The following is a 23,363-nucleotide window of genomic DNA, read 5'->3' as shown; positions in this document are numbered from 1 at the left end:
TGCCCAGACTCCAAATGTCACTATAGAATGTCTATCAGAAAGGGCTGTCTAAGGGGAAACTCCATTTCTTAGGAACATGTAACACATCATTCTGTTTTGTCCACCAGGGCCAGTATGGGTTACTCTGATTGGCAGCAACTCCCTGGAGTTTCAGGCAGAGAACGGTCCCATCACCTGCTACAAGGTGAATGGGAGACTCCAGGGATTGAACCTTTAGCCTTCTGGGTGCCAAGTCATAGTTTTTAACCTGGTAAAAAGCTAAGTAGGGGATTGGACGCACCTTTGCATTCTATTTGTGAAAAAAATGAATACCCATGAAATTATCTTCCATGAAATAAATGTTTATAAAAATAGATTTTCTGCACTCTGTTGCTTCTAGCGTTTATAAATTCCCAGATATAAATTCTTGTATGTAACTTTTAAAAATAGCCTTTATTTAAAGACAAACAAAAATAAACCACAAGCCATCCACAGTTTTAAACACTTCTAGGTCACATCAGTTTAAGTGAGAGACATGAGCACTTCCTTGATTCTCACCTATTGAAATCAAAGAAGCTTTAAGTTTGATTTGGTCTTGCTTCCTAAAGTCAACACAGCAGAAGGAGAGAGAGTGATGCCACCTAAATGTACTTCCCCTACCAAGTATCATTTGTGACTAGATATGAACTGGCAAACCACTTGGTTAGTTCTAGATAGAATTCCTCATTCCTCATTATTAATTGTAGCCATTAGCTCTTGCTAGGGATACAAGACTGCCATCACCACCCACCTGTTTGTTCCGTCTTAACAATGACATTGTGTGATGGGTACAGTTCACTTCCACATTGACCTGCAAGAGAATGAAAGGCATATGCAAGGTACAACTCCGTGTATAGAAAGGATTTCCATGACTGTCTTCTATCCTTGCCAAAGCATAGTCGATCTGGACAAAGTCAGATCCAACAAGCCAGCTAATCTATATGAAAGTAAGAACTAGTGATATTTGATAGCTATAAGTAAATAAGAATAAACAAGAACCACTAAATAAGAATGCCTTCCCACAGCATTCTTACTCTTTGGTTTTTATCATTCCCAAATCTGCCTCATATTAAAATATTACTTGTTGAAGAAACTTGTCAGAAGCACAGTTGTAAACGTAAACCTTTATAAAACAGCCCCAACTGAAATAAATACTACTACAAACAAAACTGCAATTTCTGTACAAATCTAAATTAGCATGAGGAGTGGGAGGAATCACCAGGCATTAGAACAAATACTTTGCATGGTGATTTTATGAGACTACCACATATTGGTTATTCCAGTATGTGGTACATCTACCCTCTGTACATGTGCTCTGTGATCAATGATTTGTGAAGAACTTATCAAAATAGATTATTCATCCCTTTTCTCAGTTTTTCAAGTTCTCTTACAAGGAACATACAGTTTACAGATTTGTTTGTCCCATTCCAAACTCTTTAGAAAAGCTTTAGAAAAATTTCTCAACCTTTGGTTCTCTGAATCACAACTGTCATCATCCCTGACTATAGCTAACTGGATTGATGGAGACTGTAATTACACAACATCTGAGAATCTCATGGACAGGAGACACGGCTTATTATTCAGTGTGTATTTACCATTCCACTTCAGATGATGGAGATTGCTGTAAAGAAGCTGTCCAGCTGAGCCAGCTGCCCGGGTGAAATCTTGCAAAGTCATGTTGCACAGATGTTCCCCACTGATATCAAACTCCTGAAAAGGGATACAACTGGCATCTAGCTGGTTGGTGTCCAGGAGATGCTGGAGCCATTCCCAGACCTGATACTTTGTCCAGTACTGAGGATGTGTTTCATGCCACTGAGTTCCAAAAAAGCTGCCTGAGGCTGTGGGGAAAGAGTGAGTTACATGCTACAAAATTTATCATCAAAAAATATAAAGGACAATCTCCCTAAATCAATACTGGTGAAATGAAAAAAATGCATTATTTTATTTACTTCTAGAAGCATTTATATCCTGCCCTTTGATCCAAAAAATCTCACAAAACCCTTAAATGCCCCAATACAAATGAAAACTATAATGAAAAACAGAAACAAAATACAGTGAGCAAACAGCAAGATTAGGCATATGTAGTAGTTGATTAAGTTTTAAGAAACCAATGGAAGAGATGCAGACAAGTTATGTGTTTATGGATTTAAAAGTAAAGGCAGAAGGCCCTAAAGACTCTGGGAAATGCCTCTCCTCAGTGGCTAAGGGCTCACAATCAAGCAACAAAGTAAAAGGAAAGAAGTTTCATAAACTCAGAGTGTGACTAGAGTGACTGACTATGTTGGCCTGGATCAGTCTTGATCACACTAAAAAAATTTGCAGCAGGGTCATATAATGACATTTGGGACTGACCACACTGCACCTTCCTTGGCCTCTGAAGGTGAGAGGAAAGGAAGCTTTCTATTTCTCAAGATCATTAAGCAGCTTCACCAAAGGGGCAGTCAACCAGCAGCTTTGGTCCAATCCCAGCAATCACACATGCTGCAACCGAACCAAAACAGAGCAATCCCACCCACACCAAACAATAGTACCCCAGACAAAGGCCCAAAGAGCTGCAGGTCAGCATAGACCAGGGGCAGGCTGGTTTACAATGGCACATACTGATATGGTGTGATTGCCTGGAAAACCAGACCAAACCAAACTACGGGACAAATCTGCATCTGAGCACATACATCCTCAGTACCACAAATGAAAAGGCTCTAGCCCAAATAACTGCCCACTGTATCTAATGGGATTGATTGGTGAGATGTTGGTAACGGCAACCTATGATGAGCAAAAGCTAAAGGGATAGTTCACTGCTATGTACTTGCTGCTGCTTCCCTCTTCTCTGCACCATATCCAACTCTGCAGCTGTGATTTCAACAGGGAGATCCCTGATAAATCATGGTATGATAAGAAGGCAGGCAGGCACTGGCTGAGTTTGGGCAGCCACTGACAGACCAGACACTACTGTCTCTATGCCAAAGAGAAAGAAACCCAGAATAGGGCCTCTGAGAAAAGACTTTTGTGTATGGAAATCTTTATACGTGGGTCTTTGGGCACTCCAGGTGATTTGGCCCTTAACTTACACAATCTTTTACCACTGATCATGCTTTATGCAAGTCAAAACATCTCAGGAAGAGCAAAAGTTCCCTACCCATGACTGAAGGATTTAGAGACTTTAAACTGTGTCCAGAAACCAAATGAAAGTCAATGAAGTGGTATCAAAATCCAAAGCATATACACCAAAGTCTGTCTCAGTCAGTTATTGGATGGCTGCATGCTGAAGCAGATATCATTTCTAAGGATGATGAAAGTGATCTCAGATATATCTTATTACACAAATCTAACCTAGATGTCACTGTGGTGTTAATTAATCTGATTATGCTGTCTTAATCTAGGAAAAGAAGTTTGCATGCCAGCCTAATTTGGTACAAGGCATTATTAGCAGCTGTCACTGGCTAGGTATCTCATCATAGTAGCAAATCCAGGCATATACCCAACTGTGATCTTGAATTTTGGAAAGAATGGACCCCATCCAAAAGAAGATCATCCACATATTCTAGTCATCCATATTAATAACAATAACTGAAATTCTTAGCTGCATTAAGGTCATTTTTGGTTTGGCCAGTCCTTGATAGATTTCAGACTACAATTCAGAATTTCCCCATCTTCCTTGGAAAGGTAGGGGAGAGAAATGGTGCTGGATGTCATTTGCATACTGATGGCACTATGCCTCTGCTAGCCTCAGCCAGAGTCATCATGCAGGCATTAAACGGAATGAAAGACATGATGACATTTTGTGAGGAACCCTTGAGATCCTGTAAGCCCACAGCCATCCCCAGCATATCTACTCTCGTATCTTTTTAGGAACACGGAAATCAATGTTTTGTTTTGTTATGTTGTTGTATTTATTGTTTCTTGTGCTGTTTGTTTTAATTTCTTATAAACTTCCCAGAATAGTGCTTTGGCACCAATGGGGTGGGGTGTGTGTGTGTCTGTGTCTGTGTCTGTGTGTGTGTAGAAAGTCAATGTGAATCAGGCCAGAATCTCACCCTCCACCAAAAACATCAAATGCCTTCAAATTGGTTCAGACAGTGTTTTTACTTGAGCCAATGTGGATGGTTTGTGGCCATTGTATTTAAAGCCATTCCATCTAGGCACAACAGCAGTGACAGAGGAAGGACAGCAGGGAAAATGGCTGCTGTTTGAATCCTTTCCTTTCCAAACCTGGTGCCTGGGTCTTCTGGTTTTCCAAAGGGGGGGAAAGAGTAAGGGATCAACAGAGAGAGAGAGAGGAGGAAGTTATCAAGCAGGGTTTTTTTTTTCTCAACTTGTTGTCGTAGCTGTCCTCTGGACCTAAGATTCTTAACCTTGGATAACCCAGGTGTTCTTGGACTGCAACTCCCAGAAATCCCAACCAGCACAGCTAATGGTGGAAGCTTCTGGGAGTTGCAGTCCAAGAACACCTGGGTTACCCAAGGTTGAGAACCACTGCTCTAGACCACCAGATTTCCAGGAGGCTCAGTTAAAGCAGAGCTAATTTAACAAGCTAGAAACAAAGCTTCTTGATGACTTCCTCCTCTCTTTCTCTGTCAGTTCCTTACTCTTCCACCACCCCTCTTTAGTTGCAAAGTTGTCTTGCACTAGGGCAACAAACTATTAGAAGAGAGAGAGAGAGAGAAAGAAAGAAAGAAAGAAAGAAAGAAAGAAAGAAAGAAAGAAAGAAAGAAAGAAAGAAAGAAAGAAAGAAAGAGGAAAACAAGCAGACCCAACTACCAAATGGGAGGAGGAGAAGGTCCAAATGGTTAACAAGCTGAAAATTAGTCTGACTGCTAATTTTCTCCCCTCTCTCTGTGCAGTTCACTGAAGCAAATTAACCTGGAGAAATCCAATCTTCTGTGTGTGACTTTACAGTGGACCAATTCATACTTTTCCTTTGTTGTCCTATCCTTACTGTGCAACTGAAATTACAGCCATGCAAACCAAGACATTCACAAAAGTTCAGCATCACTTTTGTACTGCTCCCTGTGCTTAAGCTGCATGGTGTCTCCCCTTCCCTACAGTTAATAGCCAGTGTGAACATGTGCGTATTACAACTTACCATTCAATACTTATTAATCTTAGAAAATCTCTCTCTCTTTTTTTAGTGAAAACTGCTTCAAAAATCATGGGCAGAAGTATTTCATGGTGACATCATTGGGTTCCACCATGAACAGCTGGCTCCTGTGTCAGAATTGTAGCTGCCCCACCTTGGTATTCAAATCCAAAATATAAGCTATTTTTAAAAGACTCGGTCTTTCTATCTCCTCCTTCCTTCTCTTTTTCCATCTCTCCTGCTTTTTCAGCTGTAAATCAGAGAACAAGGTGACTTCCAGAAAGGTCCCCTTTTGGACTGCAAGGTTTAATGAAGGTGTGGAGTTGCCACATTGGCTGGGGGATTCTGAGATCTGTAATCCAAAAAGTCATTTTCCAAGCCCCACTGGAAAAGTTAACTCAGTGTTTTCAGAGCAATAGGCAGGCAGTGTATTCCAATCCAAAAAGGAAAAAAAAAATCACCTTTTGCCTTTACAAAAGCAACGTTTGTGAAAGGACCATCCTGAGTCACTCCACGGGCAGAACTTTCTGCTCAGCAGAAACTCAATAGAATGTTGGCTTATAATTACTGCTAAATTGAAGACAGGTACAAATCAGCTGGCAATTAAAACTGTCATTTGGAAGAAAAATTAGTTAGGCAAATATTAGTGTTTGTAGGTTAAGTCCATTATCCATGCGGGTGAGGAAGATTGAACCCTCAGCTGTTGGGTAATGCCCTCATGCTCTGAACATAAAAACTGACAGCTGTGAGAAAAGAAAGGTAGCTGACAAAGGGAGCTACACTGTTTAAATGACAGGATTTTAGTTAGGTGCTCTGAAATTCTTTTAAGCTAATGAGAAATATTTTCCCAATCTGAGCCATTTAATGAACTAAGAATCTTCACTTGACTGTATTTCCACATGAAGAAATTAGTGCTAGGGGTTTTATCCTAATTGTTTAACTGAGGACAAATATTATTTATAACAGGTGCACCCTGTATATTTGACCTATTTGAAATCAAGACTTGTGTTTATTTCTGCCAGGCGCCAAATGAAGAGGTTTCCACGTCACCCAAAATCACTTCTGGCCATAGGTGGCACCTTTAATCTCAGTGCCAATGACAACCATTCAATATAAACTAAGAAAGCATGGAATGGAGAATTTCAAGTTGCTGAGATGCTCTTCCCTGATGTCAGGGGCAGATTAGAATATGAGGTATCATCAGCTATCATTGGCACAGTCATTGCTGCTGACGGGATACTCTTTGCAGAAAACAACAGTGCTGGTAGTGCTGCTGATGTTAAGGAAAGAATGTTAAGAAGTAAATGCATGGGCAGGAATATTTAACCATGATTAAAACCTCATACATTTTAATTACTATACTATATTAGATTTCTATGTTTGAAAGGAAGAGATAGTGAAATTCTAGGGCAGTCAAAGGTATCCCAATAAAATATAAAACAGCTTGGATATATATTTTTCCTATGTGTGATTACTCCCAAAGTTATCCACGGATGATCAATTATGAATTATTCCTACCATTACATGGGTGATATCCATCTGTCCAGGATGGCTGCTCATGGAGAAGACTTGTGACGGAATTAAGACTCATTCTGCCAGTTCCTTCTAAAATCATGATCTGTAGGTGAACCAAATAACTTATTTAGCTGCTGTTTCTTTTCTCTTTTCCCCCCTCCACAAATACTCAAAATACCCAATCAAAAGCAAACAGCACTAACAAGAAAATGCAGCCTGGGTTACAAACATGTTGCCCACACCCCCGTTCTGGATAAAGCACAATCTCCTGTGGCAAAAATTTATCAAGCTTGATTTTCAGACAAATGAGGCAAGTTCTGCAGCCACCCATTCATAGAACAATAAGCTGTGAGCTGGAAGGAAACTGAATAAGAATGCTTGATGCCCATTCACTAGTTTAAGAAAGCCAAATGCAAAGTGATAGAGAACATTTTTCTCTCTCTCTCTCTGGAGTCAAGTGGTAAAATATTAATGATATTTGACTTTCCTTTTTCTCTGAAGAGTAAAGGTTTTTTAAAATGCGCAGTTTTAATTGTTTAGATTTTGAAACATCAGTGATTGCATTTTCATGATTTTTTTTCTCTACTGAAGGAAAGTAAGAACTGGACTCATTCAAGTCAGATTATGATTTCTGTACAATACAGCTCACCCTAAGATTCCCACAGATACATAATTGTCAACAACATCATCCTTATTTGGAAAAATAAACCATAATCTTATATCAATTAGGGATTATATCACATTCCTGTATACTCAGCACTACTGTATATTCTGAGGGAGCTACTCTCAGCAACATCTGCATAGTTTTGGAGCCACATGGTTGGATCTAGAGATCAAAGTCCAGTAGCATAACTTTGCCTGCATAATTTGAAGTTATGGAGGCACAGCTATGCAACAGGCCTGCAAACTGAAAAAAAAAACCTGCAGCAGGGCAGAAGTCATAACAAGGAAACAGTTCCACAGGCGCAGTTGCGCAACTAATTGAACCATCAGACTATATCAGCTTATTTATTTATTTATTTATTTATTTATTTATTTATTTATTTATTTATTTATTTATTGCATTTATATGCCACCCATCTAGACATAGTCTACTCTGGGCGGCTCACAATTTAGAAGATAAAAACAATTTAAAATATACAGTTTTACATTAAAAACAAAATGATATAAAATGTAATATAAATTTACGATTTTAACAGTTAATTTAAAGCAAAGAGTCCCAAGATGGCAAGAATAAAAGAAGATGGCAGCTGCCCCCAGACTATGGAATGCCCTCCCGACTGAGATTCGTCTGGCGCCGACGCTGATGACATTTCGGTGCCAGGTCAAAACCTTCCTGTTCCAGAAGGCTTTTAATTGAAATAATATTAGCTGTGGGTCTGATGGCAATTTTAATTGTATTTTAATTGTATTTTAATTATTTTATCTTTTACTGTATTGAATTTTAATTATTGTAAGCCGCCCAGAGACCTCTGGGTAGTGTGGGCGGCATACAAATTGAATAAATAAATAAATAAATAAATAAATAAATAAATAAATAAATAAATAAATAAATAAATAAATAATAACTCCCTGTGAAAGTCCACAGGTGTAAATTTATGCCAGGTGCAATATGATTTCAGCCAGAGTGTTTCTTCCACAAACTTATGGGAATTCTGAATTCAAGCCACAATCTGTTTCTGGGCAGTTGCCAGCTAGACATGCTTTTAAATATAACCTATGATATTTTATGATTTCTTTTTCAAAAATCCATTTGAAAATTCTCACATTTTTGCACCAAACTGTTTAATAAGTAGAACTAGTTAAGGCAAATAAAAATCGCACTACAGGTAGAAAAAAATACTAGGCAGAACATTGGTGTCTTACCATCTTTATTGTTTGTGACAAGCCATTTAGTACCAACAATATCCATACTCAGCAAATGCTTCTGTGAGAGACTCACAGGGTTGATCTAATACACATACATCTACACTAAGGATTTTCTGGGCACAACAAGCTCAGAAGTGGTTTACCACTCCCTTCTTCTGAGGGCACTATGGAATGATACAGCTGGCTCTTATCCTACACAGCAGGGAATATAACTCATTGCTTTTGGCTCTGCAGCTAGCTGCCCCATATGAGCCAGCCAGCCAGCCAGCTAATACAGTATATAGTAAGTAACATTCCATTACCAATCTGCCAGTTAATCTGACAATATTTGAGAGGAACTGTTTCTATTGCCAAAGTTATTTATGATACATTTTCCAAGTCTCCCTAACCTGCATTCATTCATTTAGGTCATTCCAGTTTCCCAGAATCATGCTTTGTTTTAGAATTCAACTTTAAACCTACAAGACAGGAAACATTGTAAACCATTTCCTGGAGTTTTAGCCACTCGTCACCTGTTGTTTTTTCATTTCTTTAGAACAGACAAAAAGTTGAGACAATTCTTCCCCCTGCCCCCAAATCTGTTGTATTGTTAGGATTATTTTTATTTTTTGTATCACAGAATGTAGTGTCAAAATAAAATAAAATAAAATCCATGTTGTCAATTTTTTTGTGACCTATGATGCTTAAAAGATGACCCTAACCTAGCTTCTATCAGGAAAAAAATGATATCTGCAATCTCCTCCTTTGAAACTGCAGAAATGAGAAAAGTTATAATGTAGACTTCTCCACTGACCAGGGGCATCAGCCACAGGCAGTTGCATCCCCAAAGGACAAGAGGAACCAGTCTTCAGACTGTATATTCCATTCTTCCAAAACCATCCAGTTTATGAACATGAGGTGTTGTGCTTATTTACACATTACTTAAAAAACTAGGAAATTCCCCCATATTGCTGCATTATATAAGACCCACATTGCCAGCAGGAAAAAGGATGCCAAGCTTTACATATGAAAGGAAACCTGAATGTTGGCAACACCAAAGGCAGCAGACAAGATAGTCTACAGAATTCCTTCTTGTGCTCACTACCATTCACACTTGTTGAAAAGCAGCCCCAACTATTCCTTTGTGTTTGGGTGAGAATTGGTTAACTGGTTGAAAAAGGAGTCAGCTATGTGAATTTTCCCTTGCTTGGAGACACTTTGTGAATGGCAGTTTTTCTACAATTCAGAATGCCAACTCCTTTTTCCTGCTGGCTGTGCATGCACAATATAGTGCAACAATATCAGGCTAGTTCCTCACATTTTGAGTTGTGTATACCTAATACCCCAAATTTGTAAATCAGAGGATTTGGGGGGAAATTGAATTTCCTGGCTTTTTAAAATGGAACTTCAAGTATGCATACACTACGAACTAATTTCAACAGAAACTTCCGTCATGTAGAATTACCCAGTGCTAGAGGATTCCAGCAGATGAGCACATGATCTGTATTGTGATTACTAGGAGAAGAAGGAAGGAAGAACAGCTGCAATGTGGCTGTAGTCCCTCTATGCCAAAATATTTTGAAAGGCTCTTTTGGACTTAATTAAATGCTGAAGCAAAGGTGGGAGTAAGTGCAACACATACAATGGAGAAACATACATACTAGAGATGGGAGTATTCATATTCGTATACGAATATTTCTCCACAGGTGCAGATAACAAGGGTACGGCCCCCTGGGGCTGGACCAACCACTCACAATTTCACTGCTGCCGTGAACTCCACAGAACCTTCCTATTGCTCCATAAATTAGCGACTCCTGGCGGAAGGTGGGATGACGAGCCTCTCTGCCATGTTGCAGAGTGGCTAATCCATCACCAGCAACAGAGAGATAGGAAGGCTCTGTGGGGCTCGTGGCAGCAGCGAAATTGTGAGTGATCAGTCTGGCCCCAGGGGGCCAGACCCTCATTATCTGCACCTGTGGGGGGATATTCTTATTGTACACAAATATGCATACCCCCATCTCTAATACATACCCTTTAACCACTTAGGTAAACTAATATCACCATGGCTACTCTGCAGAACGCAGACTAGAAAGAAAACTTCCAGTTTCCAAACCCATTCCTTGTGGTAGTGAACCTGAAAAGGGAAAGCTATATCAAGCTAAAAGCTCTACTAAAGTTTTGTGTGCACATTTTCCCTTGCCTTTTGAAATATTTTTTTTTAAAGGAGAGCTAGAGTTACCAAAATTTGTCACTGAAAATCAAGGTCAGAATCATTCATACTATGTGGGAGAAAGACAGTGACAACAGTCAGGGATAAAAATGAACTCACTTGAAATGTTGTGTTGGAGGAAAGCTTTACAGACACCACAGACAGCTAGGAAGGCAGAAAAGTGGGTGGTCAATCAAGTCAAGCCTGAATCTCAAAAATGAGTCAACTAGGTTATTCTACCATGCACATGTAATGGGAATAGAGAACTGATCAGAAAATACAATATTGCTGAAAAAGGGGGAGCAATGGGAAGAGAGGAAGTCCTAACATGAAAGATTGTGCCAAGAAAGGAAGTCACAGCTCTTAGTTTGCAAGACCTGAGAATAACTCATTGGAAAGGACAACATTACTAGGGAGAGAAAATAGGAAGCAAAAACAGACTAACATGAGATGTTGTTGGTTTGCAAGATCTGAGCAAAGCTGTTAATGATATTACTTTTTGGAGCTCATTAATTCATGTAGTCACCACACATCAGAAGATATTTAATGGCACATAACCTCTTTGGAGTTTTTTTCTTAATTATGAAACAATTGTATAGTGACAAGACTGGTGTAATGTTTGAAACTATGACAGGATGTAGGCACCAAATACTTTGCTAACATGAAGTAAGAACATCACCAGCCACAAAGCAAAAAACCAGTAATTTCATAGTTTGATCGAGCAATTGTTCTCTACTCTTTTTAAAACATATTTTTAAACACTTTTGGAGACAGATACAGAATCCCTTTGACAACATGGGTGCCTGTTTTGCCAAGAAGGAGTTAAAAAGTTATCCTGAGAGTGGGCTGATTGGGTCCTGACTGAAGGGTCAAAAGTTCAGATTGCCCCATACTTGGAGCTGATTTCACCTTTGGAAACTTGTGAACAGGAGCCTGGTTTCAGAAATGGTAAGATAATGTTAACTGAAAGCACCCAGGGTTGGGACAAACACCACTGCTCTGTGCTTTTGTAATGCAGAAATACTGTGAATATATATCTTATAAAATATATCTTATTAAATTGTATGCTAATTCCCTGGAGATAGATGGCAAAATGTTATTTTCTTGAGGACTGTTACTCCATTACTTTCTTTAACTGAAACCTGTTTAAAAAAAAAAAAAACTCTTCAAAGAAAACCTGTCTCTTGACTGTTTCTGTGACTTTTCATTGCTCTCCAAACATTTCCCTTCCTGACCCATGGAGCTTAAACAATGCATCTACTTTGGAACGCTCTTACTGATAAGCTTGTTCCACACATGATCAGTTTTATAATAAAGCTGGCCTTTTTAAAATGATAAATATTTCAGCCTCTGCAGCCTGGATTCTTTCTAAATGAAAATTAAAAAATGGATGGGATTAACCATTCTGTTTCAAGACAAACATAATTGGTCTTTTCAATTTATATGACCTATTTTAAAGATGTGGCATGTAGCAAGAGCAGACTGTCTGAAATATCTGCACAAAATTTGGTTATAATTTTTCATTTGGGGTGCTCCCATTTTTAGAATTGCCTTATAGAATGTTGATTTGTTCTGCTGCACAATACTATAGCACACTATCATGCAGCTATAATAAACAATTCAATTTTGTTTGTTGCTGTCAATGTGATTTCCTTCCTCGTTTTCTCTTGATTGATGTGAGTCTCTGGGAAACACTAGTTGTCTGATGGTTATATGTGTCTCTTGATTTCATCTTATATTATGTGACTAGTGTGATGTTTTAAAAGCTTTTATATCCTTCAATACTGCTGGCTAACTTAGAACTTCTTTTTTTAACTTTAATGTCTTAAAAGAGCCAGACAGTACATTGATAGTGGCATGTCTTATCCAATGTCTCTGATATTATGTGATTTTATCTAAATAATGTATTTTTATCTTATGGTTGTTGTGGGTTTTTCGGGCTCTTTGGCCGTGTTCTGAAGGTTGTTCTTCCTAACGTTTTGCCAGTCTCTGTGGCTGCCATCTTCAGAGGACAGCACTCTGAAGATATATTTATCTTCCTGGTCATTGACCAACCGTAATAAATAAAAAACTCTAAAAATCTGGATTACCGCGTATATAACTAGCAAACAAAAGTTCTTTAACACATAATGGGCCCAATCCAATTCACATCAATTATGACAGTCCCATGAAGAACAATGGGATTTCAGTGAGTCATAACCTATTGGTTCAATTTGTTTCTATGGAACTTAGCCATGACTGACTTTTAATGGTTTGGAACTGATGCCTATTCCTAAATAGGTTGAATAATTTTCTTCTTCCTACCTGTGTCATTTCATTTTACATTTCAGTTTAAATATTTTAGTTTAAATGTTCAGTTTAAATACTTGCGTACAGAAATATTGCATTTAAATATTTGTGTACAGAAAAGAGAAGGCAACACAATACCACAGAAATATTGTATTACTGGCTTATTAACTTGAATATGTGAAAGTCACAATACCATTCCTAGATCTGTCTGAAGCATTCCTAGTGCTTCTGTATTTTAAAGTACGTCCACTGTTCTATATCACTGTGGAACTGTTCAGAATAAAATTCCTTTCTATCCCAAATACTGGAGAATTTTGAGAAACAATTTGATCAACAGCCCACAAAGGCGCTCAAGATTCTTTATTAAGAAAGCAGGTGAAGTTGTGAGCTTGTAAGACTGTATTTTAGATTATTTCATTATTATTATTTTTTTGTTCTTCGCTATCTGAATGATAGCTTGCATGACCATTCAATTCCTGTTGAGGACATACAGCAGGACAGTGAAAAAGCAGCGCAATCAGGCCAGCAAGATTTGGTTCCCTTCTACTAAAAAGATACATTTTAAGCTTAGCCAGAAAAAGTGGTGCCTGCCCCTCAATTAAATAGCCACTCTACAGTAAACAAGGGTTGAACTATGCCATTTGCTTTAAAAACAAAAAAGAAAAGGTCTACATGATCCTATGGAAGTGAAAGTGCTCTGCAAGGTTTTCTGCTAATGAACAGTATGCTTAAATTATGGATTTATTTAATGCCCTTGGAATATTTCACCTTACATAACAGACTGAAAATCTGGAATAGCTTGTGAACTCTAATTTGTTTTTGCAGCATGTTAGAGATATATGCATATGTACGTCTCTGGATTCTGTGGACATGCATATGCATAGCTATAGAATTACACTGAATGGTTATTAGATGTCATGTCAGTCATTTTGATAATTTATTGAACCACTTCAACTGTTCCATCATAAATTATTGGTAAGAGGAGACATCGCTAAAAATCCTGCATTTAGGCCTCTGCTGAAAAAAGCCACAATGCTTTTAGAAGATATTACTGTATCAGAAATGTAACATAAATTGGGATTTTACCATGCGATTATATATATTTTGTATCTAAGCGACACATTGTGTTTTCTATTGCAGTTCCACATATTCTTTGATAAGATCAAGTTTCACATCAAATTTTCTGATGGGGAAAATCGTAATTCTCTGTCGTCCAGAATTCTGTTGAAATTCTATTTCATAACCAGAAATCAACAGCAGTGGCAAGGCAACACAGAAATGGTGACAATGAAGCAAAACTGTTTCATTTCCATTCATGCAGGGCAATTTTGGGCAGAATTGGGTCAGATCAGTCAAATTCAGCTTTGGCCCACTCCAATGCAGTTTGAACCGATTTACTGGCCCACACTTACATTTTAAAATGTAAACCTCCTTTGGAGTGTGATGTAGAATAGCAAGAAATCAATGATGTACATAATCTACGTAACTCAAGAAAGTGTAACAAGGTTTGAGTGGGAGCTGGCACAGAAGTGTTTTTAAATCTGTACTGTAAAATCCAGTGGATTTTGGTTTTGATTTTTTGACAACTAGGGATTCGTCAATTAGCTGTGCACAGAAGGAAAGAAAGAAAGAAAGAAAGAAAGAAAGAAAGAAAGAAAGAAAGAAAGAAAGAAAGAAAGAAAGAAAGAAAGAAAGAAAGAAAGAAAGAAAGAACTTTTTACCTCAGTCAATATTGTGTCTAACAAACTCAGCTATTGAAAATGAAGGTAAATGCTTGCAACTGCAGGCATACATGGGTAATTCCAGGCAAAACTAAACATGAACTCTAGATTTTAAGACTATTATAAAGACCTTGGTCAATATTTTGTTCAATGTTTACGTGCTTGGAACTCCAATTGCAGAAGCTTGAAATGAATCATGGATTCGCTATCCCACCAACCAGGCATGTGCCACAAGGACTTCCCAGCCAGTGCAGCTTCTTTTGCTGTTCTGTCTAATCAATGATCAGAGAACAGAGGCTATTTAAAGCCATGAGTTCAGTCCTAGAGAAATGGACTCTGCTTTGGTGCCCAGACCTCCACTTCGATCTGTAATTTGAGATGATGTTGTGATCCTAAAGAACCATGAATGACTTACTTCCAAATAGACACTCCTAGAAATGTGTTGTACTTTTTATGGATTGGTAAGAAAATGACCAAACTGATGAGAATTCCTTCTGGCGTCCCCTTGCTTTGGACCATGTTCTTGTCGACATGTTAAATACTGAAATGAGGCTTGGGAAACCATCCCCAAGTTGAGTACATCCACTGGGCTCAAAAAAGGATTCCCAAGTCCTTTTATAAATAAATTATTTCAAGATGGCTTCCCTGCATTCTGGTGAATATGTGTGTGGTTGGTCACATAGGCATGTATCATCTCTGTACATAATGGCCAGTATTCTGTTCACTTTTTACGTGCACACTGTGCTCCAACAATGGAAGCGGTGGTGAGCTAATCATGTATGACCAGGCACATAACTAGGATCTCGACGTATTGCCACAACAGTTTCTACAGTTGGCATTCCAAGCACATGAAGTTTGATTGCCACAGCTTCCTGGGCAGCAAAGCAGAGCCCATTTCCCTAGGACTGAACTCATGGCTTTAAATAGCCTCTTATCTCTAATCATTGATTAGACATAACAGCAAAAGAAGCTGCACTGGATGGGAAGTCACTGTGGCACATGCCTGGTTTATGGGATGGAGATTCCCCATCCATCAGTGATTTCAATTGTCGATTGTAAACACACACACACACACACACACACACACACACACACACACACACACACACACACACACACACACACACACACACACACACACACACACACACACACACACCAACAGGGGAACCTAAGCTCCATTTACAAAAAATACAAAACTACTCAATTGAAAACTAAAAAAACACCATTCCAAGTGTGTTTATCCATGTATCCTTATAAGGCAGCAGAGCATGTTAAAACCAATGCAGCAAAAGAGATGAATTTGCATGAAATTCTTTGTTCTCGTCAAAATAGGCTGTTTCAGCAAGGTGAGACAGCCTGTTCAGTGTTCATTAAACCCTCAGAGTCTTCATTTCCAGTACAAAAATGAGACAAGGAATGGAGCTTATCTCTATACAAAATGAAGCATGCACATCACACACACACACACATACGCTGCTAACATGGAAGGATGGGTACACTGATTTTAAAAGATGAAAGCAATGCTTCTGAAGCTTCTTATTTTTAAAGTCCATGTAACCAGGCAACGGTTGCAAAAAAACAAAACACCTTCCTATCTTGCAGGGCAGGAGTGAAATTTCATGGTTTCTCATTCTATTAAAAACTGAGAGGAGGGAGGTTTCACTGTTCTACTCACATTACCAGGTCATATTTCACATGTCAAATGTTTCACTGACAAAAGCCCTGTTCATACTTTCCCAAAAGAGTTCACTGTCACTGTTTGCCCTTGAAGAAGGGAGGGAGGAGAGAGTTTGCTACATGTGGAGCCTCTCCAGGTGATCGGGAACCTTGATTTTCCAGGCTCTTGAACTTCTTGGAGAGACTCCACATGGAGCAGAAGCTTTCGTCTTCACAGAATCACTATTCCTTTAGAAACAAGGACAGGCAGAGGCAAGAGCAGAACTCTCTTCCCGCTCAGGCTTTCTCATTAAGCCTTTTTTGAAAGGCTGGTTAGGTCTCAAGACAAACAACCATCCATGATTCATAGAATCATTATCTATTACTACAGCAGTAATTACTACAGCAGTAAAAAGTCACAGGAATTTTCCGTGTGTCACCACTCCAAATAGACGCAAGTTGATAATGATTATTATTTTTATTTGGATTTCTCCTAATGCAACAAAAATAAATCACAAAGCAAAATCACATCTCTTATGTGAGATATTAATTATGGTTAATAACTCTAACTATATCAGTTTTTACATCAGCATGGGCTAGACATAGCAAGTGTAATGAAGTGATTTCAATTGCTTCTTAGTCAGCATGCATGTGTCTTTAAATGATGTGTGCCAGAGCTTGGCATTTAAAAAAAAAAAACCTCCAACTCCCAAACTCTGCAGCCAGCATATCCAAAGTGTTCTAACATTTGTAGCCAAGATACCATTTCTGCTCTCCATCGTGCACAAAAAGGCAATTCAAACTGTAAATGTCCAAAAGCAAAAATCAATTCCTTAATAGACCTCCTGCATCTGCACTTCAACCTGAAAATAACAGGTGAATATTAAACCCATGTAAGGCTTCCATACGTGCCATATGGCTTCTTCAATAAGTTTTCATTATCCTGCTCCAGTCTAGATGCTCTTAATGGCTGGATATGATGAGACTTGCAATGTAACACATCTGGAGTGAGAATGATTTGTAGTTTGCCTCACTCTCTAGCAGACTTCTAGCTAGCTGCTTTTGTAGACATACATTCTCTTAAAAAAATCAGACTTCTCTGTTAGAAAAATGTCAAAACTACAACAAAATTTTATTTGTATTTTTTACTTAATTTCATCCACTTTAAAGCTGAAAGAAACATTTCCAGGATGGACTTACATTAAAAACAAAAAAATATTAAAACTGAATAAAAAGAATGTTCATATTTAATAATCTACACTTGGACTGAAAAACTTTAAAAAAAATACGGCAGAACAGCATAACAATAAGACTCACAGTTAAACTATTTGGAAAGATTAGAAAGTTTTTGCCTAGCTTTGAAAGAACATGAATGAGCAGATCAGCCAAGCCTCTTTCCTTGGGAGAGAAATCATTAATATTATGTATTAAACATTTTTTTCTGTTGGTGCCTAAACTTGACAAACCACAGTAACTTAATCAAAAGACAAATTGTTTTGGCTCATGTATTTTAAGTCACAATGCAGAGGAAAATTTGAGCAATCAACCAGTAATAAGATGCAAATCATGTTGGAAGACTTATTAATGAAAAGTGGATGTCAGAACGGCATGCACAGCTAAATCTCCCCAAGAGTAATCTGGCACATAATTTGTGCCCATGTGGCAGAGCCCTTGCATGTGGATTAATTCCCATAATACATAATACATAATAGGAAAAAAGAGTTGGGATGTCACAAACAGGGAGGAGATGAAAAGGCAAGTCAAAATGTAGCTAGTAATGGCAAAAGGTAAGGTATGGACACAGAGGAGGCAGTGAGTAAGTCGTGCAACAGTACCATGAAATATGTTTCAGAAGTAACTTAGTATCTGCATGTAGAAAAATAGAACAGATGAAAATGGTAGAACTATATAGACAAGCAGAACAAGCTGGTTTGGGAAATAAAGTAGTGATTAGGAGAAGGGGTGCAGGAGAATATGAGAAGGCTAACCAAACATAACTTTTTGAAATAGAACACACACTTTGATCTGTCTGAAAAGATTAACTTGTTCCTCAGCAGCAGTAATCTCATTTTATTATTGGTAGAACATGTAAAAATCTTAGAAATTGGAATACAGGATTAAAAAAAAAATTCTGGAAGAAGTCTTGTCTCCTCCATTTTATTGTAGTTTTCCTATGTCCCACTTCCAAAGCCACTTGTGAAAAAAAAAGTCACATGGCATGGAGTGAGGGACTGCAACAGGAAGGGCCAGTCAGCAAAAGTAAGAGATCCAGTGTCATTGCTTTGTACAACGAACTTCTGCTTGTGCAAATGTACCTTCATTAAGAAGATCTTTGGAAAGAAATCTATTGGCATTTCCATGAGGTTTGTAGAACTTACTGTACAGCAGCTAATTGAGGCTAACTGATGACATGCCAGAATGAGTCTTGGTCATGTGCCAGGTCACATGCCTGACTGGACAACTGAGATGACCCCCAGCACCTTGTCAGTTAGCTACAGCTAGCCATAGCAGATTATGCACTAATAGAATTCTGGACATCAGGGAGGGGGCTGAAAAGAGAATGTTTCATAGTTCTGTTATACAATTCTGTGGAGCTGTTGTCTCTTGTTTTTTCAAAAAAATGGAGAAACCTGGGATATTGTTATATGTAGAGAAAGGCTTTTGAAGTGGAGAGACATTGAAGAGGGAGAAATGATTAAGCATCTTAAATAATATTCGTGGTGTGGGAGAAAGGCTACTTTACATTTTAGGATTCATGACTCACAGTGTAAGAGAATAAATCCACTGTTTTCCTATTAGCCTTCCTCTGATCCGATGAGCCAATGGCTAGTTTCCGGTATCTGATTTTCATGAGGGTCGATCTGAAATTGCCCCTCATTGTTTTAAAACTAAGCTGACCTGAAGTGTGTCAGATGGCACCATTTTAGTAGACAATTGCTTATGCAAGTGACCTACTTAAAGGAGCAGTACTGTATAGCATCAGATATACAGTAGATATTCATAGATGTCTTATGACCCGAATACACACAAACCTATTTCCATAATTTGCCACAGTGCATGTGTGTGTATGCGGGGGGGGGGAGGTACAGTTCTAGACTCCATCTCAGGGGACAAAGGAGCTTTAACCCTTTGCCTTCACCACACTGAGGTCATATAATCATAGAATGCAGGACTGAAAGATTCACCAAGATTCACTGTGTCAGCCCGTCCTAAAGTAGGAAATCTGTAACTAAAACATCCCTGATAGCTGACCATTGAATTCTGTTTAAAAATCTCCAGAATGGAGATTTCACCCTGACCTCCAAGGCAGTCCATTCCATTGCCAAGCAGCTTCCAAATGTTTAGGTGAAATCTCCATTCTCATAATTTAAAGCCATCACTTTGGGTTCTGCCGTCTGAAGCTATAGAAACCAACTTGCTCCATCCACCACGTTACAGCCCTTCAAATATTTGAAGACAACAGTTGTATTGCCTCTCAGTCTTCTGTAAACATGCCCAGCTCATTCAACCATTCATTATAAGGCTTAGGTTCCAAACTTTGTACTCTGTCACCCCAGTCCCATATGTTACTGGACGGTGATCTTTGAATGCCATCAATGGGAGCTTTCTTTCCGATGCAAATAGCAGCTGTGGTATATTTTAATATTTATTTAAATAGGCATTTGGATAGAAGGAATATCTCCTTTGTTTTGCCTGACAGTTTTGAATGTTTTGAGTGGCACCTGTATACTGTATATTCTCTAACCACACTAGTGATGAATAAGTGCACTCTGTAGCTTTGTTTCCAAAATATATCATGTATCTTTTGAAGGAAAAAAGGTTTTAGGCTTGCAGTCCAGTAAGAAACTGTGAAAGCAAGCTGTGAGGCAAATATTATGTTCTAGAAGGATATTCACTTGCAGAAAGTGGCTGGTTAGATTTTGTTCCTAGTTATTGAAGAAGAGGTATTACATATATTTTGTTGTTTAGCTCTCACACACACTTCTTGTCTCTACCGGTTTCTGTGTACCCACACAAATAGGCTCTTTTTTTGGCTGTGTGATGTTCCAAATCTTACCGTACAGTTTAGTGCATGACCGAAAGATTTAATTATACACTTTTATTATACATTTTCAGATGCACCTTGATCATTATTTGTAAGTGGAAAGGCCAGATGTCAGAACAATGAATGAATATAGGCTACCACTCCTGCAAAAACTGATCCAATATATGAGGTACATTACTAAAACGGGTTGTGAGGAACCTTTTCAACAGAAAAACTGGGTTGAGAAGAATCTGGCTATGCCTACATCCAGATGAAAGTCCCATTGAGCAGCTTTTTTTTTTTCCTTTTCTATTTTGTGGAAATGAAGGATAGACAAAATAGACATGATCAGGAATAGAGGAAAATTTCATTTTTTTCTCAAAATGTACATATCACTACATAAATGGGATGGAAAGCATTGAGTTTTATTTTTTAAATCATATGTGGGCAAATGCAAAGCTGTCAAATGACTTCCACTCTGATCCCTAATAGCTATGTTGTTCTGCTGATATCAGTGGAACTAAAACATAACTAACGTTATTCAGTGTGATGTAGTGGACAGAGTGATAGAGTATGGCTCAAGAGGCCTGGGTTCTAATCTCCATTCAGCCAAGAAAACTAACTGGAGGAATGGAACTGGTAAAACCACTCTTCAAATATCTCACTTACCTTGAAAGCCCTATTAGGATCACTGAATGTCAGTTCCTACTTGACTGCACATAAGAACAAGAAAACATAATACTCTCTGGCTCCAGCCCCATGTGTGTGAAATCAATTGTGACATACTTTCCATCCCACAAACCTCCCCTTCCTGTTACAGAAAATAACTCCCTGGCTTGTTTCAGACTCCTTAAGTCCGTCTCTCTGCAATCTTGGGAAAAGCAAGCTGGATTCAATAAAACAATGGAGCAATTATATGTCAGAAGACTGGAAGCAGGTTGTCAAGGTAAAATCCACCATAAATAAAGCCGTTAATTTGGTTGTTGGCATGGCTTTCAGTTATCTCCTCAATAGCTTCTGGAGGGCAATAACCCCACCTTTTCACATGAGTTGGCAGCACAGTTCTTTTTTTATTTGTATATTATAAAGATTTTTATTATTTTGCACCTGCTGCTTAACTCTGATAATGGCTTGGTCAAGGCTTCAGATTTGCCTAAATATTTGAAAAACAAAAGCCAAGAAACAGATCTGCCTCTGGAACCTGAGCTAGTTGGATGAGAAAAGATTTCCAACAAGTTTTCATAGGAATGTGAGGGGGCTTTAACCTACAGCTTCAACATCCTTTTGCTTTAACAGGGCGATGTTGAAGGGCCTACCACAGCCTGAAGAGTAGGAGTCCCAAAAGATGGAGTTTAATATTGGACTTCTCCATTCACCAGAACTACGGCAGCACTTTAGGATGTAACCAATACTTACTCCTACACTCAAGGAGTAACAATCCTTGTGGACAGAGTAACATTCACAAGCTAGAGTCATGAAGGAGTTGGGAGCATGTTTGCCCTAGTACTTTTGGGCAACAATAGCAAAACAAAAAGGATAGTAAAGTGCTGAAAGTGGATGAGTTTGTGAAGCAGATAATTTGTTGTGTCATTATATACTACCACCTTTGAGCTAAAATCTTACACACACTTACATGAGAGCAAGCCCAACTGAACACAGTGGAATTTGCTTCCAAGTAAATATGTCTAATAGCTCAGTGGTTTGGGTATCTGGCCACAGAGCCATATGTTGGGAGTTCAATTCCCCACTGTGCCTCCTGGGGGGAGAGCCAGTTTCTGTGGTCTTGGGCAAGCCACAGAGTTCCAGGGCACACCCAGAAGAAAGGAATAGTAAACCTCTTCTAAGTATTCTCTACCTGCAAAACCCTGAAAAGGATCAACATAAGTCAGAATTGACTTGACAGTACATGATGATTATAATTATATATATATATATATTGCATTTATTAGCCTCCTTCAAATCTCAGAGTAGGAACACAAAGAAAGATGATATAACAATATGTCACAGTTTTGGGGAAGCTGGAATATTGAACAATACAATTCTGTGGTCCTATTTTTGTATGAACCTTTAGTGAGATACAAAAGGGATGCAGCTAAAAATGATATTTTTTTGGAAAAAGTGATGAATGAATACACTACCTGGGGAAAAGCAGAAGGATTTATACTCAAATCACACAGGTTTACTGAAAATTGCATTTTTCAAAGGCTAAAATTTACAAGAAGATGAGAAAATAGATACTGTTATCTCGAACTTAAAATGTCATATTCTTGGACTACAATTCCCAGAATTTACTGGCCAACTACAGAATCCAACACACACCCCCGAGAACTGTTTCCAGACTCTGCCACCTGTTTGGAGAACTTCGATAGCCACTGACTCATGTACTATAGCAACATGGCTTGGGCCTATTTATTTCTCTGAGTGCCCACTCAGAGACACCATTGGTGCATCATTTTGTGTTGTCAGACATTCGAACTCAGTGCCCATGCTGGAAGGGCATTAGATGGATGAGAGCATCAATTAAAGAAGTTGCCTTTTTAAAATATAAATAAACTCTTACAATGGTTTCACTGATAAAATGTCTTCTCCTGCAAAGCGTCATAAAGCTACTTTATGACCAGAAAGATGGAGCTTTCTAATCTTATACAGTGGACCCTCTACTTAAGGAATTAATCTGTATTGGAATGGTGGCTGCAAGTCGAAAAGTCTGTAAGACGAATCTCCATTGACCTACAATGCACTGAAAACCGATTAATCCCATAACCAGTGGTTTTTATTCTATTTTTATTCCATTTTGGGTTTTTTCTGGTCTGTAAGTCGATTCTCTGGCTGCAAGTCGAATCTAAATTTTGCAGCCAGAGAAGTCTGTAACTCGAAAAGTCTGTAAGTCGAGCCGTCTGTAAGTCGAGGGTCCACTGTATTGCCTTAAAGCATATGAATGAAGAAGAAAATGGAAGATATACATTTATATCTTCCACTTCCTTGACAGAGTGCAGAGCA

The 23,363-nt window shown here is 38.5% G+C and overlaps 1 protein-coding gene across 2 annotated transcripts in view; it reads right to left on the bottom strand.

The window, feature by feature from the left end:
• The window catches only part of EHF (ETS homologous factor), a 52,252-nt gene that overhangs the window by 19,171 nt on the left and 9,718 nt on the right, over positions 1–23,363 (bottom strand). The window contains exons 2-4 of one of the 2 annotated variants that reach the window (XM_020782787.3): positions 6,617–6,716; positions 1,614–1,859; positions 770–829 (exon numbers count right to left, since the gene is read on the bottom strand). In XM_020782787.3, the coding sequence (XP_020638446.3) occupies positions 770–829; positions 1,614–1,859; positions 6,617–6,713 (403 nt within the window). In that variant the 5' untranslated portion in view covers positions 6,714–6,716. The remainder of the gene's footprint in view (positions 1–769; positions 830–1,613; positions 1,860–6,616; positions 6,717–23,363) is intronic. The other variant, XM_072985939.2, reaches the window with a different exon arrangement.

This window comes from Pogona vitticeps, chromosome 1, assembly GCF_051106095.1.
Source record: "Pogona vitticeps strain Pit_001003342236 chromosome 1, PviZW2.1, whole genome shotgun sequence".
Lineage (NCBI taxonomy): Eukaryota > Metazoa > Chordata > Lepidosauria > Squamata > Agamidae > Pogona > Pogona vitticeps.
The sequence above is the reverse complement of the archived record's forward strand: the minus strand, read 5'-3'. Positions and strand labels throughout refer to the sequence as shown.